Below are 21,551 nucleotides of genomic sequence, written 5' to 3' on the forward strand. Positions count from 1 at the left end.
TCTATTGGTACGTAATAAAGCAGGGAAACATTATGCATTACGTTTAGTGGTATTTTCCTAAGAAACGATCAAGCAGGATTGAAATAATTAAGCTGCAGTTAGTTACTTTATCACTAATTTTTCAGAGAAAATCTATCAATCCATCGATTTTCAAACAATATGACTTATCTTATTAAATGACAACAGGAGTTATAGTTTGTGAACCAGCAGTAGCAAATTATCTCCCTCATGTTAAGCAAAAATAATATAAAACATTTATGTGTGGACGGTAAGTAAAATGAGCTTCAATTTGACAAATGAAGTAACTTTTGTAAATATTGCTAATTATCTCCTTATTCACTTTAAAAATGTAACACGATAGGGTATATATAGTATACGTTTGAAATCAGTATTAGATCAACTAAATACTGACACAATAAAGGTTTGGTTAAACCGAACAATAATGTTCTACATTGAAAGACATTCTATTGTTCTCAGGACAGTCGGTTATTAATATTATAGTTTGTATTTGTCTTTATTTGTAGAGAACAAAGCTAAAATGTCAATTTTGATTTACATTTGTTTACATTAACTATACATTCAATCCATTTTTGGCAAGAATTGTTGCATAGTTTAAAAAAATTGACAATGCCGGGAACATTACCACAAACGAGATGACTTCAACTTTCAAATGATGAACTTTTCATTTTAATGAAGTAACATTATAGCAATGTCTGCATATGGAGTATATTTCTTACAGTTGATACACAGCTTTCGTTTCCGATCATGATTTGCTTGATAAAAGGTTGATGGTTACAAGGAAGGTAAAGATGATTTCATCCATTCGAACTTTGATGGAATATCTGTGCCACAGATAACCATTGACATGTTCCAATTGTTGTGGCCGCAATCCCGATATGTTTTACACAATTATGATATCAACGAACGATACTTTTTATCGAATGTGTACTTACAATGAGCACGTGTGTCATCTGTAGATTAGGATTAACTTACCGTTCCCTAGACTGTTGTTTGTTTTTTTGTTGTTTTTCGGGGTTTTTTTTCATCTTTATATCTTCAACGTATTTGTAAGTTCCCTTTCACTAGTATCAATATTTCAGTCTGAAACGGTCATTTTGGTATGATCAAGTCTTAATCGACTGAATTTACCACAAGAGAAAAACCTCAAGACTTTTTCAGACTTTCAGACGCCGTTCTAATCGATATTCATATGAATAAGGTAATTCAGTCCGTTCAGGCATGTCAAGATTAACAAGACGGAATGTTCTAGCGAGCAAATAAAATCTGTTAAAACGGTTTCAGACAAAATCAGACCATGAATACAAAATTACATTAAGATGTTGTCAGACCGTGTTCAGTCGTATTCAGATTTTAACAATTTGGATACAAAACGGGTAAAACTTTCCCGGTGTGTATCAGGGGTTGCTCCCCTTTGAAAATAAAATCGAAAACTAGAAGATGACGTTCTTTTATCTCTTAGTTTTTTTTAAAACCTATTTCATATAGAATCCTTTAATCCTTAAACCTTTTTCTTCTAGTATGTAATTATTAGATATTTTTTTGGGTACTTTTAAATAAATAATAAATTCAATTGTTTTACTGGTTCTTGTTCAATGTAATACGGCTTCGCAAAGTGAAGTCATTTTAAAACACCTAATTATGGTTGCAAAAATATCAATTGATGATCGAAGATTATTTATATTGTTAATTTCTTTTAAAAGTGAATTACACTGTTGTGTGTGTTAGTGTGTTTAAATACACGGGCGTTGAAAAAGGTAGCGAACTCGACGTAAAACTTATTTATAACTTTTCAATTTGTTTGCTTTGGTCATGCTTGCTGATTATTTATTACAAGTTAACCTATCCATTTTTTTGGGGGGGGTCTGTAAAACGGATAGTGTTACAAACTTAAACACTTGAACAAAAAAGTTCTTCAACAACTTTTGGCCCTCAATAAATTTTTAACCTTTAAATATTTAGGTTTCATAGTTACATTAGTAAATCGTTAGGAGAAAAACAAAACGCACTTGCTGATGTGGTAGCCTCCGAGGGGTTTCGATTGATTAGTGAGGCACGTTATTTTTGCCGCTGAAGCCAATCTAGACATGCTAGATGTGATAATGTCTATCTTATTTGCTTTAGAAATAGAACAAACCCGTGAGTACGATATACACTATAACCATTTATTTTGTAGTCAATGTAGCCTCCGAGGGGTTTCGATTGATTAGTGAGGCACGTCATTTTTGCCGCTGAAGCCAACTTAGACATGCTAAATGTGATAATGTCTAACTTATTTATTTTAGAAATAGAACAAACCCGTGAGTACGATATACACTGTATATTTTGTAGTCAATGTAGTTTTATCGATGCTGGTCCTTTTATAGCAGAATTAAATTACTGTACCTTTAATAGTTAGGGGTTTTGGTTGAAGAAGTGTTTAAATATCCTTAAAAGAGAGGCGAAAGATACCGAAGGGACATTCAAACTCATAAGTCGAAAATAAACTGACAACGCCATGGCTAAAAAAGAAAAAGATCAGCAGACAAACAATAGTACACAACACACAACATAGAAAACTAGACTGAGCAACACGAACCCTATCAAACACTGGGGGTGATCTAAGGTGCTCCGGAAGTGTAAGCAGATTCTGATCTACATGTGGCACATGTTGTGTTGCTCATGTTAGTACAAACCCGGTAATAAGTCTAACTCGGCAGGTCACATTCGGGAATAGGGGACGGGATTGTAGTTACGACATTAAGAACATATCCGCTATCATCTGTGAAACGGATATTCCGTAACGGTCAACCAACTCGTGATGGCGTCCGTAACATTTACGAAGGGATGATTTCAACTTCACCACTTGGAACTCTTGGTTTAATAGCTTCCTTGTGAACAGCAAACCTCTATCAAGGAAATCAAGACAGGAAATACAAGCCCTGGAGTATCGTATCAACTGGGAGATATATACTCCGTATGCAGGCGCTGCTGGAATGTTGCTACATTATCATGGAAAGTTCACAATTGGGAAGCTGAAATCATCTCATTGTCATAAAGTTTTGTTTTCAACCGACCCTCATTGTCAACTTCTAGATGTAAGTCAAGATATGAGGCAGACTTAACTGTATCTTTTATTGTAACAACAATAAATAACCATCATACCACATCTCCTTATTTCAGTCATTTTTCAAAGAATGCTAAAATTTTAACAATTATTATAAAGTCCAGTGAAAAATTTGGAAAATGAGAGGAAATCATATGTGAGGTGAATATAAAGTGCATGCATGGCCACAAGTATTGTAGCTCGTGCATGTTGTGATTTTTCCTAATATACTTTATGTTTATAAAACTAGAAAAAAATATTGTGGTGTCATTTCTAAAACGATTTTAATCAACTTGGTACCAATAAAAGCAGAATTGTCACAGGCTTATTTGTTTATTTGGTTATAATTTAGTTCTGGAGTTTTTTCATTTTCTGATGATTTAAACATGCAAAGTTTAATTGTTTGTTCATTAATTTGCTCTTTATTTCAACCAGATTAAATTGTAAAAAATTATCATATACATAGAAATAAATAGAGCTTAGGCATGAAAAATGAAATTGTTTCCGACCCCCTTACCATGACCTACAAATATTACCTAATTTTTTGTGTCTTCAACAATGAACTTATACTGTTACATGTAATTGCGCTATAAAATGCCAGGACATATTTTTTTCCTTGCAAAAAATCAAACCAGGAATTTACATAGATAAGATTTAGCTCTAAACGACATTTAGTTACCTATATACATGTAGGAGAATGTGGATGGGGTTTTACAGAATGGAGAATAATGGGCAAAAAATAAAAAAAAAAAAAGAGAAAATGGATTAAAATAATAAAGAACAGAGAAAAATGGACCAAAATAATTAAGAAAAGAGACTAACACGGTGCTAAAATATAAAGAATAGAGTATAATGGGCAAAAAGTATACAGAACAGAGAAAAATGGCCAAAAAATTAAAGAATACAGAAATGAAGGACCCCATCCAGACCCTAATGTAGTGTGACAAACTGGATAACATGCATCAATAAAAATATATATGCCATTGGATGGGACGAATTGGTGCATCAATATCAATAGATTCACCGTATGGACCTTTGGTGAAGGGAATATATATATATGCGGTACAAATTGTGCAGTATGCTCACCAAAATGAAACCGAGGTATTTTGTGACAACACCGGGAAAGAATATACCATTCAGGGACAAATAAACTGTAAAACCGTGGGCGTAGTATATGCAATTAACTGTACAAAATGCGAAAAACTTATATATGTAGGACAAACGGGTGATACACTCTATCAACGGATGCTATTGAACTTTTAAAAAATACGACAAACAAAACAGACGATCCGGTAACAAAACACTTCATTCAGCATATTAATCATTCGATGAAAAATTTAAAAGTTACCGCCATAGAAAGAGTATTTGAAACAGAAATTTACAGAAAAACTACAGAAGCCTTTTGGATAAAAAAATTAAAAACTTTAGAGCCTGATTGTGTTTCTATAAATTAATTTGGAACTTGAGGTTACATGGTTACAGTAGCTTGTAAACAGGAAAAAGGGGTTAAAAACTTGATTGGTTAGCTTGCAGTGATGGTTATTATCAAAATGCAATGAAATGTATGTGAAATTTTGTCTGTATTACATCGGTGATCCGTTTATTTGGCAATCGCTAACGGCAGTCAGCAGGGCTTAAGAATATTTGTTGTTCGACCTGTTAGTCAAATGCGTTTTGTTAAAATATACTTTTTCACTTTTTTGGTCTTTTGGAAAATGTTGTTTGTGCTGTATTAAGACCCCTCTAACAAGAAATTTGTTTTGCATGCACACGTATAAAAATTGCGGTTTTTATCCAACGCAATCATAGGTTTGAACGTTGTTTTCAATTTAGACTTGTTTATATTTTTTCGTTTAGGCTTGTATTATATTTGCCTTCGGGTTTATATGATCCGTTCATCCTATTTTGACTCCTCAAAATTCAAGTAAATTACTTACTATTATTAAAAAAAATACTTAATGTGAATTAATAGAATTGCTAACTATAATAAAAGAAATACTTAATGTGTTCTAAAAGAATTACTTACTATAATAAAAAGAAATACTTAATGTGTATTAAAAGAATTACTTATTATATATAAAAAAGAATTACTTAAGATACATTGAAAAAATACTTGCATTTAATTACTAACTTATTACTTACAATTACATGGAATTACTAGTAATCACTCATTTTTACTTGTTTTTTTACATGATTTGAGTAAAAACAATACTTGTTTTAAGTAAAATCTAGTAATTTAATTTTTTGAGTGTGAAAATGCAAAATCTAAGTACTGCGATTCCTGTTTTCAACTGTATTGTCAAAATGGCTTTGTAGTAGAAAGTCTTGAGTATGCTTGCAACATTAGGAAAACCAGTGTCATGTTGAACAGTAAAACAAAAACCAACATTGTTTAGGCTAAACCAAAGGTACATGCATGCAACCTGTTTCGAGTCTTGGTGAGCTATAACGTTAGTTAAGGTGGTACCAAACACCTTGACTAAAATTAATTTGGCTCGTTTAATTTCGTTAAAATTTTGACAAAATATTTACTTTGACCCTTTGACAAAAATACAAAAATTGCCAAAAACTTGAAGCACACATTGTATCGGAAAAAAATCATTAGATATATAGTACTTTGACACACACTAATTTTGATCATTCAGAAGCTTAATATTTCCTTAACAATAGAAGGTGATTAAAACGTTCAGCTAATTTTTACAGAGGTATCTCCCTGTAGTGTTATGTACCACCTTAAGTACAGGTATAGATAGTCAAATAGAAAATTCTTTGAAATTCCTATTAACAAGACGTCATAGTATACAGTAGAAGAATGTAAGATATGTTGGTAGACTAACACGAACTCGTGTGTCCGAAGTGTTCTTGGAGGGTATCAACGACATCTCTTATGACATCGGTACTTCAAAAATTTAAGTTTCTACACAAAATAAGGAGATATTGTAAGAACGTTAACGAGACAACCATGAAGCATAGGTAAAATTACGTAGAAAATAGTTCGCCGTTCGAGCAAAATTAATTCATTCCGTTTAGTCAGCTGTAAAAAGGGCCCGACATGACAAACATTCAAAAATTCAATTACAAAAACGGCCTATTTATTGCAAAATAATAAAAGAATATTGTTACCGACCGGCAAACAACAACAACCAATAAATTACAGGCTTCTGACATTGGAAAGCTGGCGCATATAGCATTTAACGGGGCTAACCAAGTTTCTTCACCGGAAATGCAATATTACGCACCATATAATTATCTGTGTTGGAAACTATCAACAAATAATCCTGCGATCTTAGCTTTTCAATCATATTGTTGAAGATGTCAAGTACGGGGGAAACCTTGTTCGATCGATTTGTTGCTTATTTGAAAGTAAATCATATCCTTTTTAAGTGAAAACAAAAGAAAATCATATCTCGCTTCATGTGTATTTTATTTAATAATTACACTGATAGAACACGTTTTATTTTTCACAAATATAACCACCATAATAGATTTCCTTATCGCACTCAATATCATAAAACTGGTATTTGTTATTGGCATACAAAAACATGCAGTCCTGTTCATCCTTAGCTGTTCCTGAAGGTTGTCCTTCAGCAAAGGCAAAATAAGTCATCTTTGTGACTTTACCATTTTTGATCCACCGCCAATCACCGTTTGGAAGATATCTGTTGATGTTCCGTCCTCCAACGTAGTAGTGAATACCTTGAAGAAAATCATCATCATCATCATCATCATCATCATCATCATCATCATCATCATCATCATCATCATCATCATCATCATCATCATCATCATCATCATCATCATCATCATCATCATCATCATCATCGCTGTGTTTGAACAGGAGTTGAAACCTTAGTTTCTTAATCATTTCAAACTTATAAATGTTCGTAATTTCTGCTTAACTTTTTTCAAGTATAAACACATTGGTTACACATTGGAAAAGTCGAGGCAAGTCAAGGAATATAGCAACGCAGATGGACTGAACAGATATATATATAATATGATATATGAACTCGCAGTACCAACTGTTCTGTCAATCGTATGCGTTTCTTCTTGCATTTGTCAATATAACCTTCTAGTTGTTTTGTATGACCTTTTGATTGGATCTAAAACAAGTTTTCAGCAATGCTCACAAGTATTTTATTCAGTGTTGACTGTCTTGAATGTCATTCAATTGGTTGTACATAAATGGCAATGATAATAAAAACATGACCCGAATGAGAAATTTGTATACAACTACGTTAAACATTTCGGTTAACTCCTGTTCTTTATACTGTACATTCTATACACATTATACATTAAAACATTAGATATAAATAAAAATATTTAAGAACATGATATTACTGTACTTTAAAACTTGTTCTGAAGTTATTCTTTCCTTTTTTTAAGTAAGTTTTACATTAAGCTTGGACACCAGTGTTGCATAAACTATAAATAAATACAGATTTGTTTTAGCTTATACATACAAACGTCAGATTTAGTTAAATGTTGTCGAAGACTGTAAGATTATTTAAACAAAAACCTGTAAACAAGCTCTAACAGATATTTGTAAATTACCTGTTTTCTGCTTTTGAATAAATAAGGTCAAAGCCATGGCCTCTTCAAGGGTTTCAAAGTTAGCCAAATAAGCACCAGGGTCTGTACAGCTCGCCTGAATGAAAAGAATGAAGAACATTGAATAGTCAGATATTCTAAGGACCGATATCGGTATAATTTTTAACATGAACAATTTAGGAGAAAAACTGTAACTTATAGTTATAAAGCATACTCATCGATAGTAGTACACGTGAACATGATTTAAAATAGATATTAGTACATTATGTCAGAAGCCATACATCGTACCCGCAATATTCCTAAAGGAAATATACAGGCATTATTTTGTCGCCTAAATATGTCTCAGCATTCTGTATAAAGTATAATAATATCACATACAAGTATTCTCCCGTGTATTTGGTACAATGCTATACAATACACGCATAATCTTGTATTTTTTCCTTTTATAAAAACAAAAGCAGATCAATTAAATGAGTAACCACTGTTTTCATGAATGTCAGATCCAGTTATTAATATAGTTTGTGCCACTTGTTGAAACAGTTATAGTTGCGTGAATGTTATCAGTTTTAAGTTTATGTGTACAAATCAAGCAAAGATGTTTTATATGAATGAAACGATTTAACAGAGGTTTTATGTGTAACTATGGTTTTCTTTCAAAACTGTTACCTATTATTGACCACTATGATCGAATCAACTCGAAATGCGTATTAGGCACATCTTATTTAAAGGAAATACATTGTACAAGAAAATGAGTTTTGTTGAATGAAAGATAACATTTGTTTTAAAAAATTACAAAAAAAAAGTATATCTACAAGTAAAGGTGCAATCTAGCAAATTTTGTAAACGCAGAATAACATGTAATTTATACGTACAAATGCTGCATTACCCGAAACTTTGTCATTGCTGATGAAATAACACCCGTTTCCTATCTTCTGATATGGCTTTTGACAGTTAGCTGATAAATATAATGTTTTAATCAATTTCAATAGTCAAAATATCTAGATGTTACATAGTTATAAATTATAGATGTTATATGTAGTGTAATCGTTTTACTTTAATAAGAAATTATTTCATAGAGATCAAAATTCGTAATAGTCACTTGATAAGTTTTCCGTCTGGGTAATTTTAGTCTTAATGAGAAATCCTTGACATTATTGATCACGTGATTGCTTGAAAAATACCTTGAGGTATAACGAAATTAAAGATTCTTATTTCATCGGCAACTATCGGATTATGATAACAATTGTGAATATAGATACATGTAAGACAAATCTAATACCTAGCATGCAATAGATTTGAGCAATGTTCACAATGCAACAACCTTTCTAATATTGCATTTGTTTCAACACGGTATTGCTACCTTAAATCATAATTCACATCGAGTGTTTGTATGGTATTTGAAAACTTAACATATTTGGAAATGTCCTTACATTTTTCGATATCGTGTTCTTCAATATTCATGTGATAGTACGTTTGTACATCATATATACATATATTTTTGTGTTTAGTTTTAATCTGAGTGTACATATTTTCATGTCATACTATTTTGTGTACTAGTCTCTTTTTCAGCAATCCAAGCAACGAATATGAGAAGGATTGATATTTAAAATAGTATATGAACCTTCAACATATTAATGTGCCTGTCTAAAGTCAGGAACCTAGTAATGTTTTTATTGCATTTCATTTATCATTTGTTTGTCAGGTCAAAGTCTTGCACGTTATTAAACTCGGGTCAATTTAGAAGATTGCATATTGTTGTGACATCTGTTTATTATGATGACCAACTGATCAATCTTGATATATTGTGCTGGTGTGTTGCTGTGTCATTGATGTTTATTACACAATGTTACTTTTTATCCAAACTTTGAAAAAGAATGCAGTTTATATTGATCAGATACTAGTTATTATATTGCTGAAATCATCTTATCATATTTAGTCTGATCGATACGGACCTCGCCATGATGATCTAAGTCTTTTGATAATTTTATGATTTACTGCTGTCTCTATGACGTTTACCAAACCATTTCTATAAACGTTACATTTTGAATTATTTCTTTTTATTGTTTTATTAGCATCTTGCATGGCTTAAAAATTTTTGTTATATACAAATTAAAAATACTACAAAGTGCTGAGATATTCAATGTTTCTCAAAAAAGCAAAAAAAACAGCTATTGCTCGCTGCTGGGTGAATTGCAATTGTACAAGTTTAAACATAAATAAATTATTGCAAAAAGTCATTTTTATTTTGCACAAACAAAACACTTGTTTATTTTGCGCAAGTATTTTACATTTGTCAAGTAATTTTATTTGCCAGGTTATATGAATGACAAGAGCAATTTCAATGCAAACCCCATCCAAATACGTGGCTCGTATAAGAACTTTTATGCCAATGAGAAAACTGTTCAACATAGTCCATACGACGTTGGGCTGCTTACCCCAACGTCGTATGGACTGTGTTGAATTGTTATCTCATTAGCAATCATTCACAATCTCCTTTGTTTGTATGTATCGCAATATATTGAGGTAAATTAATAAAACTTCTTATACGAGCCACGTATTTGGGAGGGGTTTACATTGAAATTGCTCTTGTCATTCATATAACCTGACAAATAAAATTACTTGACAAATGTAAAATACCTGCGCAAAAAAAAATAAGTATTTTGTTTGTGCAAAATAAAAATTAATGTTTGCAATAATTTATCTACGTTTAAACTTGTACAATTGCAATTCACCCAGCAGCGAGCAATAGCTGTTTTCTTGCTTTTTTGGTCCATGCTGAAAACATTAAATATCTTAGCACTTTGTACAGTTTTAAAATTTTGATATAACAAAAGTTATGCGTCCAAGTATGACTTTTCACAAAGAACAAAATCTGTACCACAGACGCGAAACAATTCAAACGATAGAAAAATCGGCCTGTACTCTACTCAAACAATAATTGAAAAATCAAATGTGGCAAACAACAACAGATATGATAGACAACACTTATAGAAAATGGCGGGGTTATATAAATTGTTTGCTAGCGCTCGTCGTCCCCCGTCCGCTCCCCACTCCTTTGCTAGAAATATTCACATCCAATCATGTCTGATACAGTATTTACTGAAGTAAGATAAATGTACAAAAACACAGATCACAATCTATCGTTAAGAATTAAAATTAAGTAAGTATTTAACAAACCAGTACCTGAAGCTATGGTTTCAACCGTCGGTGTCAGCTGATTAAGTGTATTTGTATAATTTAACACCAGAGCCAGTAGGGTTTTCTCCATTGCATCAATTTTTCGGTCGCAATTCCCACTATCTGTCAAATTAATAAATAAAACTTATAACAAATGATTATTCAACGAACTTCGAGTGGGTTGGGAAAAAAAGGAAAGCATTTTGCTACGTCTTAAATGTCCTTTCAAATAGAAATAAAAGTCTGTACAAAATGCTACCAAATATCAATACATTCATAGAAATATACTACGAAACAAGCTTTTACAATTAACAGTAAACAACTTCCGGTTATCGGTCTGTTTATATTATTCTGCTCTCTTCCGAATAAGTAAAAATTCTCTGCGGCCTGTTATCTATTTCTTGCATTAAGAGATATTTCTCGTATCACATTGCACGGAAATCTGGGTTAACTTGATTGGCTTATCCATCATCATGAGACGATATTACGACATTTCCATTGGCTATTTGTTAAGTCATTGATGACTTCCAAAGGTTAAAACAATGTACATTTCGTCCATGGCAACGGACATATTTGATTTCATCATTAATATACAAAACACGCACACTTTTCACCTGAAAATCTTTTTTGGTAAACTTTTATTAGATATTCTGAAGCGTATGACAATTTTTTTTTAAATGTCAGGTGTTAAAGTTTTACACCATAATAGGACATATGACATCATACTTGTATGTGCAAAATACTGTTCGCGGAATTTTTAATTTAACTCAACTAGAGTGTTGCCCATAAGAGAAATAGGTTTAACAACTTGTGAGAATAAAATATTGTTTGATATCAACTCTCGTTATTTAATTTAAAAAGTAATAATAAACTTGCCAAAACCTCGTTTTATTATTTTAATGTTCTGTTTGCCCTGACTTACCCTGAATCCTGTTCTTTTTGCCCTGACTTACCCTTAGTCCTGTTCTGTTTGCCCTGACTTACCCTTAATCCTGTTCTGTTTGCCCTGACTCACCCTTAATTCTGTTTCTGTTTGCCCTGACTTACTCTTAATTTTGTTCTGTTTGCCCTGACGTACCCTTAATCCTGTTCTGTTTGCCCAGACTTACCATTAATCTTGTTCGTTTTGTCCATACTGCTCACTTACCATTAATTCTGTTTTGTATGCTGCGCTTCACCTCCTGTTGAATTACTCTCTTCAGTTGTTGCGTCACGTTTGACAAATTTAAATCAGCAAAAAGTGGCGCCTTAACATTATCCATTAAAGGAATTTGTATATTTGTATTTTCGTCAGCTTTGCAAACATGAAAAACTGTCAAAATGTACAAAAAGCAGACAATAAACATCGTGGACATGTTTGAAATCCTTGAATAACTTAACGATTAATTTTCATAACACGATACTATACATGCTATAATTAAATCTGTATATAACATGTATAACAGTATTCTACTTTCAAAGTGTTAACATCCGGAAAAAGTTATTACACTTTTCAAAATACAGTTAAGGCTGGACGAATATTCAACTACAGCAAAACAAAGGTGACAAAATGAAGGCAGCAGCATTAACATAACAATGGACATTTTTTTTATCTGTGCAAAATATGTTGAATCATTAAGTGTTTTTCCAATCCTTTGATCCTTTGTATCAAAACAAAGAAATGATTTCAATTGTTGAATTTCATTAAACAGTTATTAAATTATCATTTGTATAGTATATCGGTATCTGGCATAAACATACGAATATTGTTAGATTGAATGTTTCTGTTATAGCATTTTGGAAATAATCTTATATTAGCTGCAATATCTCCCTCCGAAGTTCCAACTCTTTGTCCGGAGTTTATGTTACTTCAGGTTTTTTTTGTTTTTTTTTTTTTTGGCTCGATCCGCTTTTACATTTATTTTCTAATTGAAGCTTTACATTGGCAGCAGACTGTTTTGTCCAGTTGGGAACCAGTTGTGTTTCATGTTCAATAATGTTATCTTTAAATTGTTTGTACCTAAACGGGATTTACAGTTAGTTATAAGTGCATAGGCACATGTTATTTCGTATCTCACATGCCCTGATATACTAATGGTGAATCTCATTCTGTGTCAAGATAGCAACATTTTGAAAAACTTAATTAAATATATTATTTAATTGGTGTTTGGTCTAAATATGAATTTGATAGTTGCCACTAAACGTTTAGTGAACGTTAAATAAAAAAAATTAGTGTACAATACAAATATGTTCTAGTTCAGCAATAAGGCAAACCGAATTGATTTGAATAACGTACATATTGTAAAACATGACACACAATATGTTTATATTCCAGTTTGCTTTCATACATTTGTGAATATAAAATAAAACAAAAGCGTGTGCTGCGTACAACAACAATACCGGGTCATAATGTCAACGTTGTTAGCATTATTTTCAGAACCTGGTGCTTTAATTTTGACATAACCCATTTCGTTTGATTTTAACATGACCCATTTCGTTTAATTTTGACATGACCAATTTCGTTTAATTTTGACATGACCCATTTCGTTTAATTTTGACATGTCCCATTTCGTTCGTTAATTGCATAGTAATACTAACCTTGAAATGCAAAAAGTAACAAATCTGCAATATCCTTATGTTTTGTTCATTCTATGAATTTCTTCTCCTACAATGGGAGCAGTTTTAGGGTAAATCGAGCAACACCCGGAGGATGGAACCCTAGTCATTGTCTTTCAGTGTTTTTTATTGAATTTTTAATTAATCTAGAATGATTGTTGAAAATGAAACTCTATACACAATATAATCGTTCCTTCCATTGGATGACGTTTGAATGTCCATTACGTTAAACATGTTAAAGGAATACAAATATGGGATATTTACAAATCAAAACTATTTATATGCGTAGCTAAATGTACACCCTGTTTTGTACAGCCACTCGTTCTTATTTGCAATCTTCAATGCAGTTATACATACATATTTGGTTTTCTAAACTAGGTTTGGTTCGACTGCTCCTTAGTAAAGTCTGATTGCCATTGAGTAAAATACAAGATAAAATACCACCTTAATAGGAGATAGGAATTAACAAATATTTGGGCATTACATCATAATATACACGGCTATTTGAAAAATGTTAAGAAGACTGAAATTGATTGCATACAAATTTAGATCAATAACATGTTAATAAAATCATTGCTATGTACTCGATCTACACTCTGAGTGGGACATTAGATGTGCTGGTTTAAAGACGTGTCATCCTATATTTTGCACATAGTGTCTGCTTCTGTGCTTGTGTCTTCACTCACAAAATAGACGTCTAGTCTAGTTTCCCCAGCTGTGGATCGTTCAAATCATCCAAGCACTTGAGACGTCCACAATTCCACTAAACCAACTAAACCTAGGACGTATTAACAATTGGGATGCAACAACTATTTGTGACACGAGATGTATCTTTCGTCAGACCTGTACTGTATATATAGTTTAGTTTAATTTGCTTCATAGTGAAATACGTTATAAATTGACCAATTATCCACCGGAAACACTACTTTGTTATAATTTGTCTTATTCAATGATGGCTAATAAAAAGTCATACAGAAGATTGTAAACTCTTAAAAGTAGATTTTAAACATGCATACATATAATTTTAAATTCATAAAGAGAAAATTACACTTTATACATTTCGTACGTCCGGCGTTTGTCTTGATTTATATAATAACGTATGACATATGAAATTGCATACCAAAAATAAAGTAACAACTCAGTCAGTCCGATTTGACCTCAGATGGCGTTAGACGGGTCATTTTTGTCGTGTTGATGTTGATTTTTTAAATTTAAACTTGTTATGTACTTTTACTTAACCTATCAATGGGATCGTGCGTACTTGATGAAGGTAAGTCTAGATGTATAAAACATGTGAAATGAGAAACGTGCAGAGCGAAATCGGCTAAAGACGTTTAGTTTTGTATCTGATCAGTTAATATTGTGAATTACAACTTGTGTCGAGGTTTTTTTGTCATTAACAATTATGGGTGGGCACAACTTATACTGAGCCTCATTTTTACACAAAATAATTAGCCTCATTTTTACACAAAATAATTCACGAATGACAATAAAACCCCGGTAAGCTTACATTAGGGAAGGTGGATGATTTTTAGTTTAAATTTCAGTAGCAAATATAACATGAATAACAGGGCATCATAATTATGTTAATGTGATGTATGAAGTCTGCTTTGCAAACAACTGACTGGTTTCCATATAAAACATGTCATCTTTCATTGCAAACATTATGTGCCTAGGTAGCATTCCACAGTAATCTATAACAGTCTACCTGATAATATGATTTTGATTCCAGGTACAAATAAGAAAAGCAGCAAACTTAACCTGTCAATATGTTGGTTTGACGAATCCTGCAATCGAACCAACGACCTCTCACGCTGAAAGCGAGCAAGCTACCACGAGACCAACGAAATGAATAGCTTTCTTTGATATGTAGTAGCCAATTGTAATGTTCGTGTCGTATATTTAACTCTCAACAGTATACTTGAGGGTCTGCCTTGGGATCCTTCATTTCCATATTCTTTATTTTTTTTTTGACAATTTTTCTCTATTGTTTTTTCCCCCCATTTTCTCTATTTTCTATATATACCCAGCCTATTATTCTCTATTCTTTATTCTTTTTTTAACAATTTTTCTCTTTATTTTATTTGGTCGGCCCATTTTTCTGTGGTCCTTCTCCAATATTCTCCTTCCTGTTAACCTTGTGTAGACCTTTATACTAGAAAATGATGTAATTGACTTTTCATGATAAATTGAAATTTTTGTCTTTATAAAACGAACTATTGTACTTTTTGTTGGCATGTGAGAGTTAATGTTGAGCACAAGCGTGTCATAAGCATACAACTGTCTGTATTGATGCTAAGTCGGATTATGGTGTACGTTGCTATTGCTGTGTAAACAAAGTATGTCATCATCGTATGAAAAACATGGTATAAACCAGAGTAAGGTAACTTGTCAAATTATTGCCATGCACCATTCACTGGCTATAACCAACAGACCAAACCAGATACTTTAAAGCCCCAATAGTGGAAGTATATACAAATGATGCATAATTTCCGAATGGAATTAAAACAAAAACGTTTGTACAATATGAACACAGTGTATACGTAGGATTGATGTAGAATTGTGCCCCAGTATTTCATATTAACTGTTTTGTAACCAATACTTCAAGTTCCAATTTAAAAATGCCATGTTTAATTGCTTTCTGATATATTTTAATATCAGAAAATGATGTTGTTTCAGATTTGATTTACTTAAAATACGTAAGGTACCATTATAAATATTGTATATGTAACAAATAAGTTTTGTCTGTAATACAATGTTTCTTACAAAGGTGCAGCTTTCGGCGAGCAATAATATGCTTGTTTAAAGAATAGTATTGGTATTTTTTGAATAAATTTGATGATATGAAAACCCTACATGACAAGTGAAGGATATAAGTTGTTCACGATGCAATGAAACTAACAGTGGACGTTTGGCCTGTTTACTTCAACTGTCGTAGTAATTTCATCATGAACGGATTATTTTTTGGCACCAATTACACATTGTCATAGTTGTCTTACATACATTGATTGATTGGTTAATGTTAGACACCACTACCATCACTATGGGCTATTCCGTAGAGGTCGGTTTTTATTCTTATTATTGGCTGGAGAGAACAATTGCCTTTCGGCTTGAAAACTGACTATCCTGGTAATTTAAGCCTGGAGTCAAATGCACCTGCCACGTGCGGGATTCGAACTCAATACCTCAGTGTTGACATGCTAGTGATACAGTAGTCGAATTTCTTAGACCACTCAGCCACCGAGGCCCCATTCCTGCACATAAATAGAAGTATCCCTTTACCAACATTTATGTCATAAGAAAAAAAGTGTCATTCATGTAAAAATTGACAGCAAGGGAAATCAAAGCATAAACACGGATAAAAAAAGAGAGGCGAAGGATACCAAACGGACATTTAAACTTATAAGTCGAAAAAAAATGACAACGCCATGGCTAAATAAGAAAAAAGCAAACCGACAAACAACAGTACACAAAACAACATAGACAACCAAAGACTGAGCAACATGAACCCCACCAAGAACTTGGTGTGATCTCAGGTGCTCCGCAAGGATAAGCAGATCCTGCTCCACATGTGACACCCGTCGTGCTGCTCATTCTAGTACAAACCCGGTGATATGTCTAATTCGGTAGGTCACATTCGGGCAAAGGGAACGAGAATGTCGTTACGACAATTAGAACATATCCGACGTCATCTATGAAACAGATATTCCATAACGGTCAACCAACTGGTGATGGCGTCCGTAAAATTTACGAAGGGATGAATTCAAAATCACCAATTAGAACTCATGGTTTAATAGCTTCCTTGTAAGCAGCAACCCTCTATCAACAAGCCATGAAATATCGTATCAAATGGGAGATATATACTCCGTATGAAGGTGCTTCTGGAATGTTGCTACATAGAAATGGAAAGTTCACAATTGGGAAACTGAAATCATCTATTTTGTAATAATTTTTTTTTTAACCGACCCTCATTGTGAATTTCTAGATGTTAGTCAATATATGAGGCAGACTTATCTGTATCTGTTGTATCCTCTGTCTCAAGTTTGATAGGATAGATGCGTTCAACATAGTCACCAAATTTTGAATTATTTAGTGAGAGAACATCATCTATATAGCGGGAAGAGAAGTTAAAGGATACTGCTTACTTATTTTCATTCTTCCTATGAACTTCTTGTATGAAGTCAGCTTCATGTCAATAAAGGAACAAGTCGACAAGAAAAGGAGCACAGTTGATTCCCATGAGATGCCGATTTTATTTCTTGAAAAACATTTCTAATGTTATGACTTAACATTTAAAACTAAATTTCTTTACCCTAAATGTACCTTGATTTGGATTGTGATCAAATAGTTGACACAACATAGGTTTCTGACACAGAATAAATTTGATCAAAGAACTAAAATTCTTGAAATTGGACTTTTACCTATCATGGTCCAATGTCCAAAATCTAAATACACGGTTACATTCAGCATATCAAAAAATCTCAAGAATTTATTTTTTTGTTAAATCAAACAAAATAATGTACGTACAAGGCAGATCGTAACCCAATATACGAGAATAAAAAATGACGAATAAAAGAAAAGTCAGCTCCTTGCAAAACAACTGGTCAAACTATTACGAGGAAGACCGACTGAAATCGACATTTCATAAGTGTCACAGTCACCGTCACGAATTTGTTGACTGATACGATATATCTGTATCTCAACTTACTAGCGACAGGTTTTTGCAGTGTTAGATCTTTCGATAACAGAATAGTCGTCTAGTTTTTAACTTTACCGACTGTGTCCTATTTTATGATTGTGGTATTTTGATTGAATGTGGATACGAATTGCGGGCTATGACTGCATACCAGAAGACGCTTACCGTTCCGTTGAATGAAGTGGTGTAATAAAATGGAAAATGGAAATGGGGAATGTGTCAAAGAGACAACAACCCGACCAAAGAGCAGAAAACGGCCCAAGCCCACCAATGGGTCTTCAACACTGCGAGAACATCCCGCACCCGGAGGCGGGCTCCAGCTGGCCCCTAAACAAAAATATGTACCAGTTCAGTGAAAATGGACGTCACACTAAACTCGAAAACATATAAATGAACTAAAACTAAAAAAAAAAACATACAAGACTAACAAAGGCCAGAGGCTCCTGACTTGGGACAGGCGCAAAAAAGCGGCGGAGTTAAACATGTTTTGTGAGATCTCAACCCTCCCTCTATACCTCTAGCCAATGTAGAATTAACAAACACACAGCAGTACCCACAGTAAAACTCAGTTTAAAAGAAGTCGGAGTCTGATGTCAGAATATGTAACAGAAGAATATATGCAAATTTACAATGAAACATAAATCAACAAAGGACTACTAGCAGTTACTGACATGCCAGCTACAGACCTCAATTGAACTGATTGAAAGATTATGTCATCATCGTATGAAAATCAAGCACAATTCCTCCCGTTAGGGGTTTAGTATCATACCATCATAAAATATATGTGAAGAACATAACCCGTATCATGCCAACAACTGGTTTTAGAAAAAATGTGTTTATTTCCAATGCAAAGACCTTATGAGCGAATCAATATCAATTCCAAAATATATCATCTTTAATGACCTGACAACAGTATCGTAACTATATCCCTTCTGAATAAGTCTGTTTAAAGGTTTGGTTAGCTTTTGAGGTGAATGACGACATTTTTTGTGCTTTGTATAGAATATTACCATAAAAGATTGGATGAGAAATACCTGAATGTATAAGATGTCTGCATGTTGATTTATATTTACGAATGATGTCGTTGTACCGATGATAAAATCTAGTAAATATTTTGACTAGTTTGAGATATCAAAAACCCTACTGTAATAATTTTTCAGTAATACAGAGATTTCTTTCGTTAAAATCAAATACGTTGTCTTATACACGGGCGAATCGAACAAGTTGAGATATATAAACACCATTAGATTAGAAAGCCATGATAAAACATCAAGCGATAAATATATATTTGAGACACAACTCGAGAAAGAAATGGATAAAAATGATAAATCACTCTGCGATGGGGATATTACAGTAGAAGAATGCTCAGATGCTATTTATAAAATGAAACTTAATAAATCCCCTGGATTAGACGGTTTAACAGTTGAATTTTATAGAAAATTTTGGGATAAATTAAAGTTTATAGTAGTAAACATTCTTAATATTGGATATAAAGATCAAACACTTACATACTCACAGCGTACAAGTGTATTAACGCTATTATTTAAAAAAGGTGATCCATTGTCACTAAATAATTACCGTCCTATTTCTCTTTTCAATATTGACATGAAACTTCTATCATACGCTCTAGCACAACGATTGAAAAAAATCTTACCAAAACTTATTAAAGAAGACCAGACTGGATATGTAAAGAATAGATTTATTGGTTTTAATCTTCGACAGATACAAGATATTATTGATTTCACTGATTTATACAACATTGAGGGGGTTATAATCTTTGTTGATTTTTCTAAAGCGTTTGACTCTCTAGAATGGAATTTTATGTTTTCAGTTTTAAAACATTTTGGATTTAATGAATCTTTTATCAGATGGGTTAAGACTTTATATAGCGATATTCAAACATGTGTTATGAATAATGGTTGGATATCTGATGTCTTTAAAAACACCAGGGGTATACGCCAAGGATGTCCTTTATCTGCATTATTATTTGTTTTATCTGTGGAAATCATGGCGTCAAGATTAAGAAGCAATACTGATTTTAAAGATATCAGAATCAAATTAGATTGCAGACAGTATAAAAATTTCGCAACTAGCAGATGATACTACTTTATTTTGTTGTTCTAAATATGATGTTCAAGTTGCTATGAACGAAATTGAAATTTTTGGTTCTTATTCAGGATTGAAATTAAACAGAAATAAAACAGAGGGGTTCTGGCTAGGAAAGCTTAAATCATGTAAAGACAAAATTGAGGGAATCAACTGGAGCAATGGACCAGTTAAAACTCTTGGTATATACTTTGGGCATTGTAGAGAGGAATGTGAAAAACTAAATTGGTAAAAAATAAAATTGAAAAGATGAATAAATTATTTTGTGCTTGGCAAAAAAGAAATATTACTATTTTTGGAAAAAATTTGAGTATCAAAACACTAATTGTGCCCATTTTTACTTTTGTGGGATCTGCCTGCATAGTTTCAGAGAAATATTTAAAAGAAATAGAAAAAAGTTGTTTTAAATTTGTTTGGGATAATAAACCAGATAAAGTAAAAAGAAATTCAATTATTGGTCCCTATAAAAAGGGGGGATTGGATATGATAGATATAAGAAGTTATTTCACTGCTTTAAAAGCTATGTGGGTAAAAGACTAGTAAATGATTGTGAAGGAGGTTGGAAAATTATACCTCAGCACTATTTTTATAATTTTGGGTCAAACTGGTTAGTGTTTCAAACAAACAGTGGGGATAAGCCAGACGAAAGCATTGAACACATTCCAGATTTTTATTAAGATATCATTAAATGTTGAAAATTACCTGGTGGAAGTCTAACAAAAAAAACAGAAACATTTACAGATATAAGAAAACAAATATTATGGAACAATAAATTTATTAAATTTGAAAATAAAGCTATATTTTTAAAAAATTGGATTAAAAGCGATCTTATTTATGTAAATGATATCATAGATGAAAAAGGCTGTATTTCTCAAGACATAATTTTAAATAAACTAAAAAATAAATCAAACTGGATAGCTAAAATTAATTTAGTAAAGAAATCAATACCAAAAGACCGGGCAGCAATTTTAAAATCGGAAAATTCTGTAAAAAGTATTGTTAATATAAAAAAAAAACCAATTTATATTGGAAGGTTCACCTATAAAACTAGAATCACTAACAAATAAACTTTTATATAAGTCTCTGATAAATAAAAAATTTGAACCAGCTATCGGACCAAAAAAAATGGCTGGGTATATTTGATATAGATGATGTGTTATATCAAAACAATTTATATAAATTTTTATTCAGATATTTAAAAGAAAATAAACTTAGAATTTTTAGATGGAAATTACTACAACATATTCTACCTACAAAGAAACTTTTATGCAGGTGGAAAATTGTAAACAATAGTTCTTGTAATTTTTGTACACAAGAAGAGGA

At 32.4% G+C, this 21,551-nt stretch overlaps 1 protein-coding gene across 1 annotated transcript; it reads right to left on the reverse strand.

The window, feature by feature from the left end:
• Window positions 1-6,510: 6,510 nt before the first annotated feature.
• Window positions 6,511-12,248, reverse strand: LOC127736839 (C-type lectin domain family 4 member E-like). The gene is made up of 5 exons (XM_052247426.1): window positions 11,979-12,248; window positions 10,838-10,954; window positions 8,527-8,609; window positions 7,658-7,751; window positions 6,511-6,799 (listed from the first exon to the last, which is right to left on the reverse strand). Exons 1-5 carry the CDS (start codon window positions 12,184-12,186, stop codon window positions 6,558-6,560), a joined length of 744 nt encoding a protein of 247 aa, XP_052103386.1. The 5' UTR covers window positions 12,187-12,248; the 3' UTR covers window positions 6,511-6,557.
• Window positions 12,249-21,551: the final 9,303 nt, after the last annotated feature.

This window comes from Mytilus californianus, unplaced genomic scaffold (assembly GCF_021869535.1).
Source record: "Mytilus californianus isolate M0D057914Y unplaced genomic scaffold, xbMytCali1.0.p SCAF_38, whole genome shotgun sequence".
NCBI classification, from domain to species: domain Eukaryota; kingdom Metazoa; phylum Mollusca; class Bivalvia; order Mytilida; family Mytilidae; genus Mytilus; species Mytilus californianus.

Coding starts and splice junctions, on each gene's coding strand:
- LOC127736839 (XM_052247426.1), bottom strand. CDS start 12,186: ATGTCCACGATGTTTATTGTCTGCTTTTTGTACATTTTGACAGTTTTT. Junction 10,955..11,978: donor CATACAAAACAGAATTAATG/GTAAGTGAGCAG, acceptor TTAATTTGACAG/ATAGTGGGAATTGCGACCGA. Junction 6,800..7,657: donor TATTCAAAAGCAGAAAACAG/GTAATTTACAAA, acceptor ATTTTCTTCAAG/GTATTCACTACTACGTTGGA.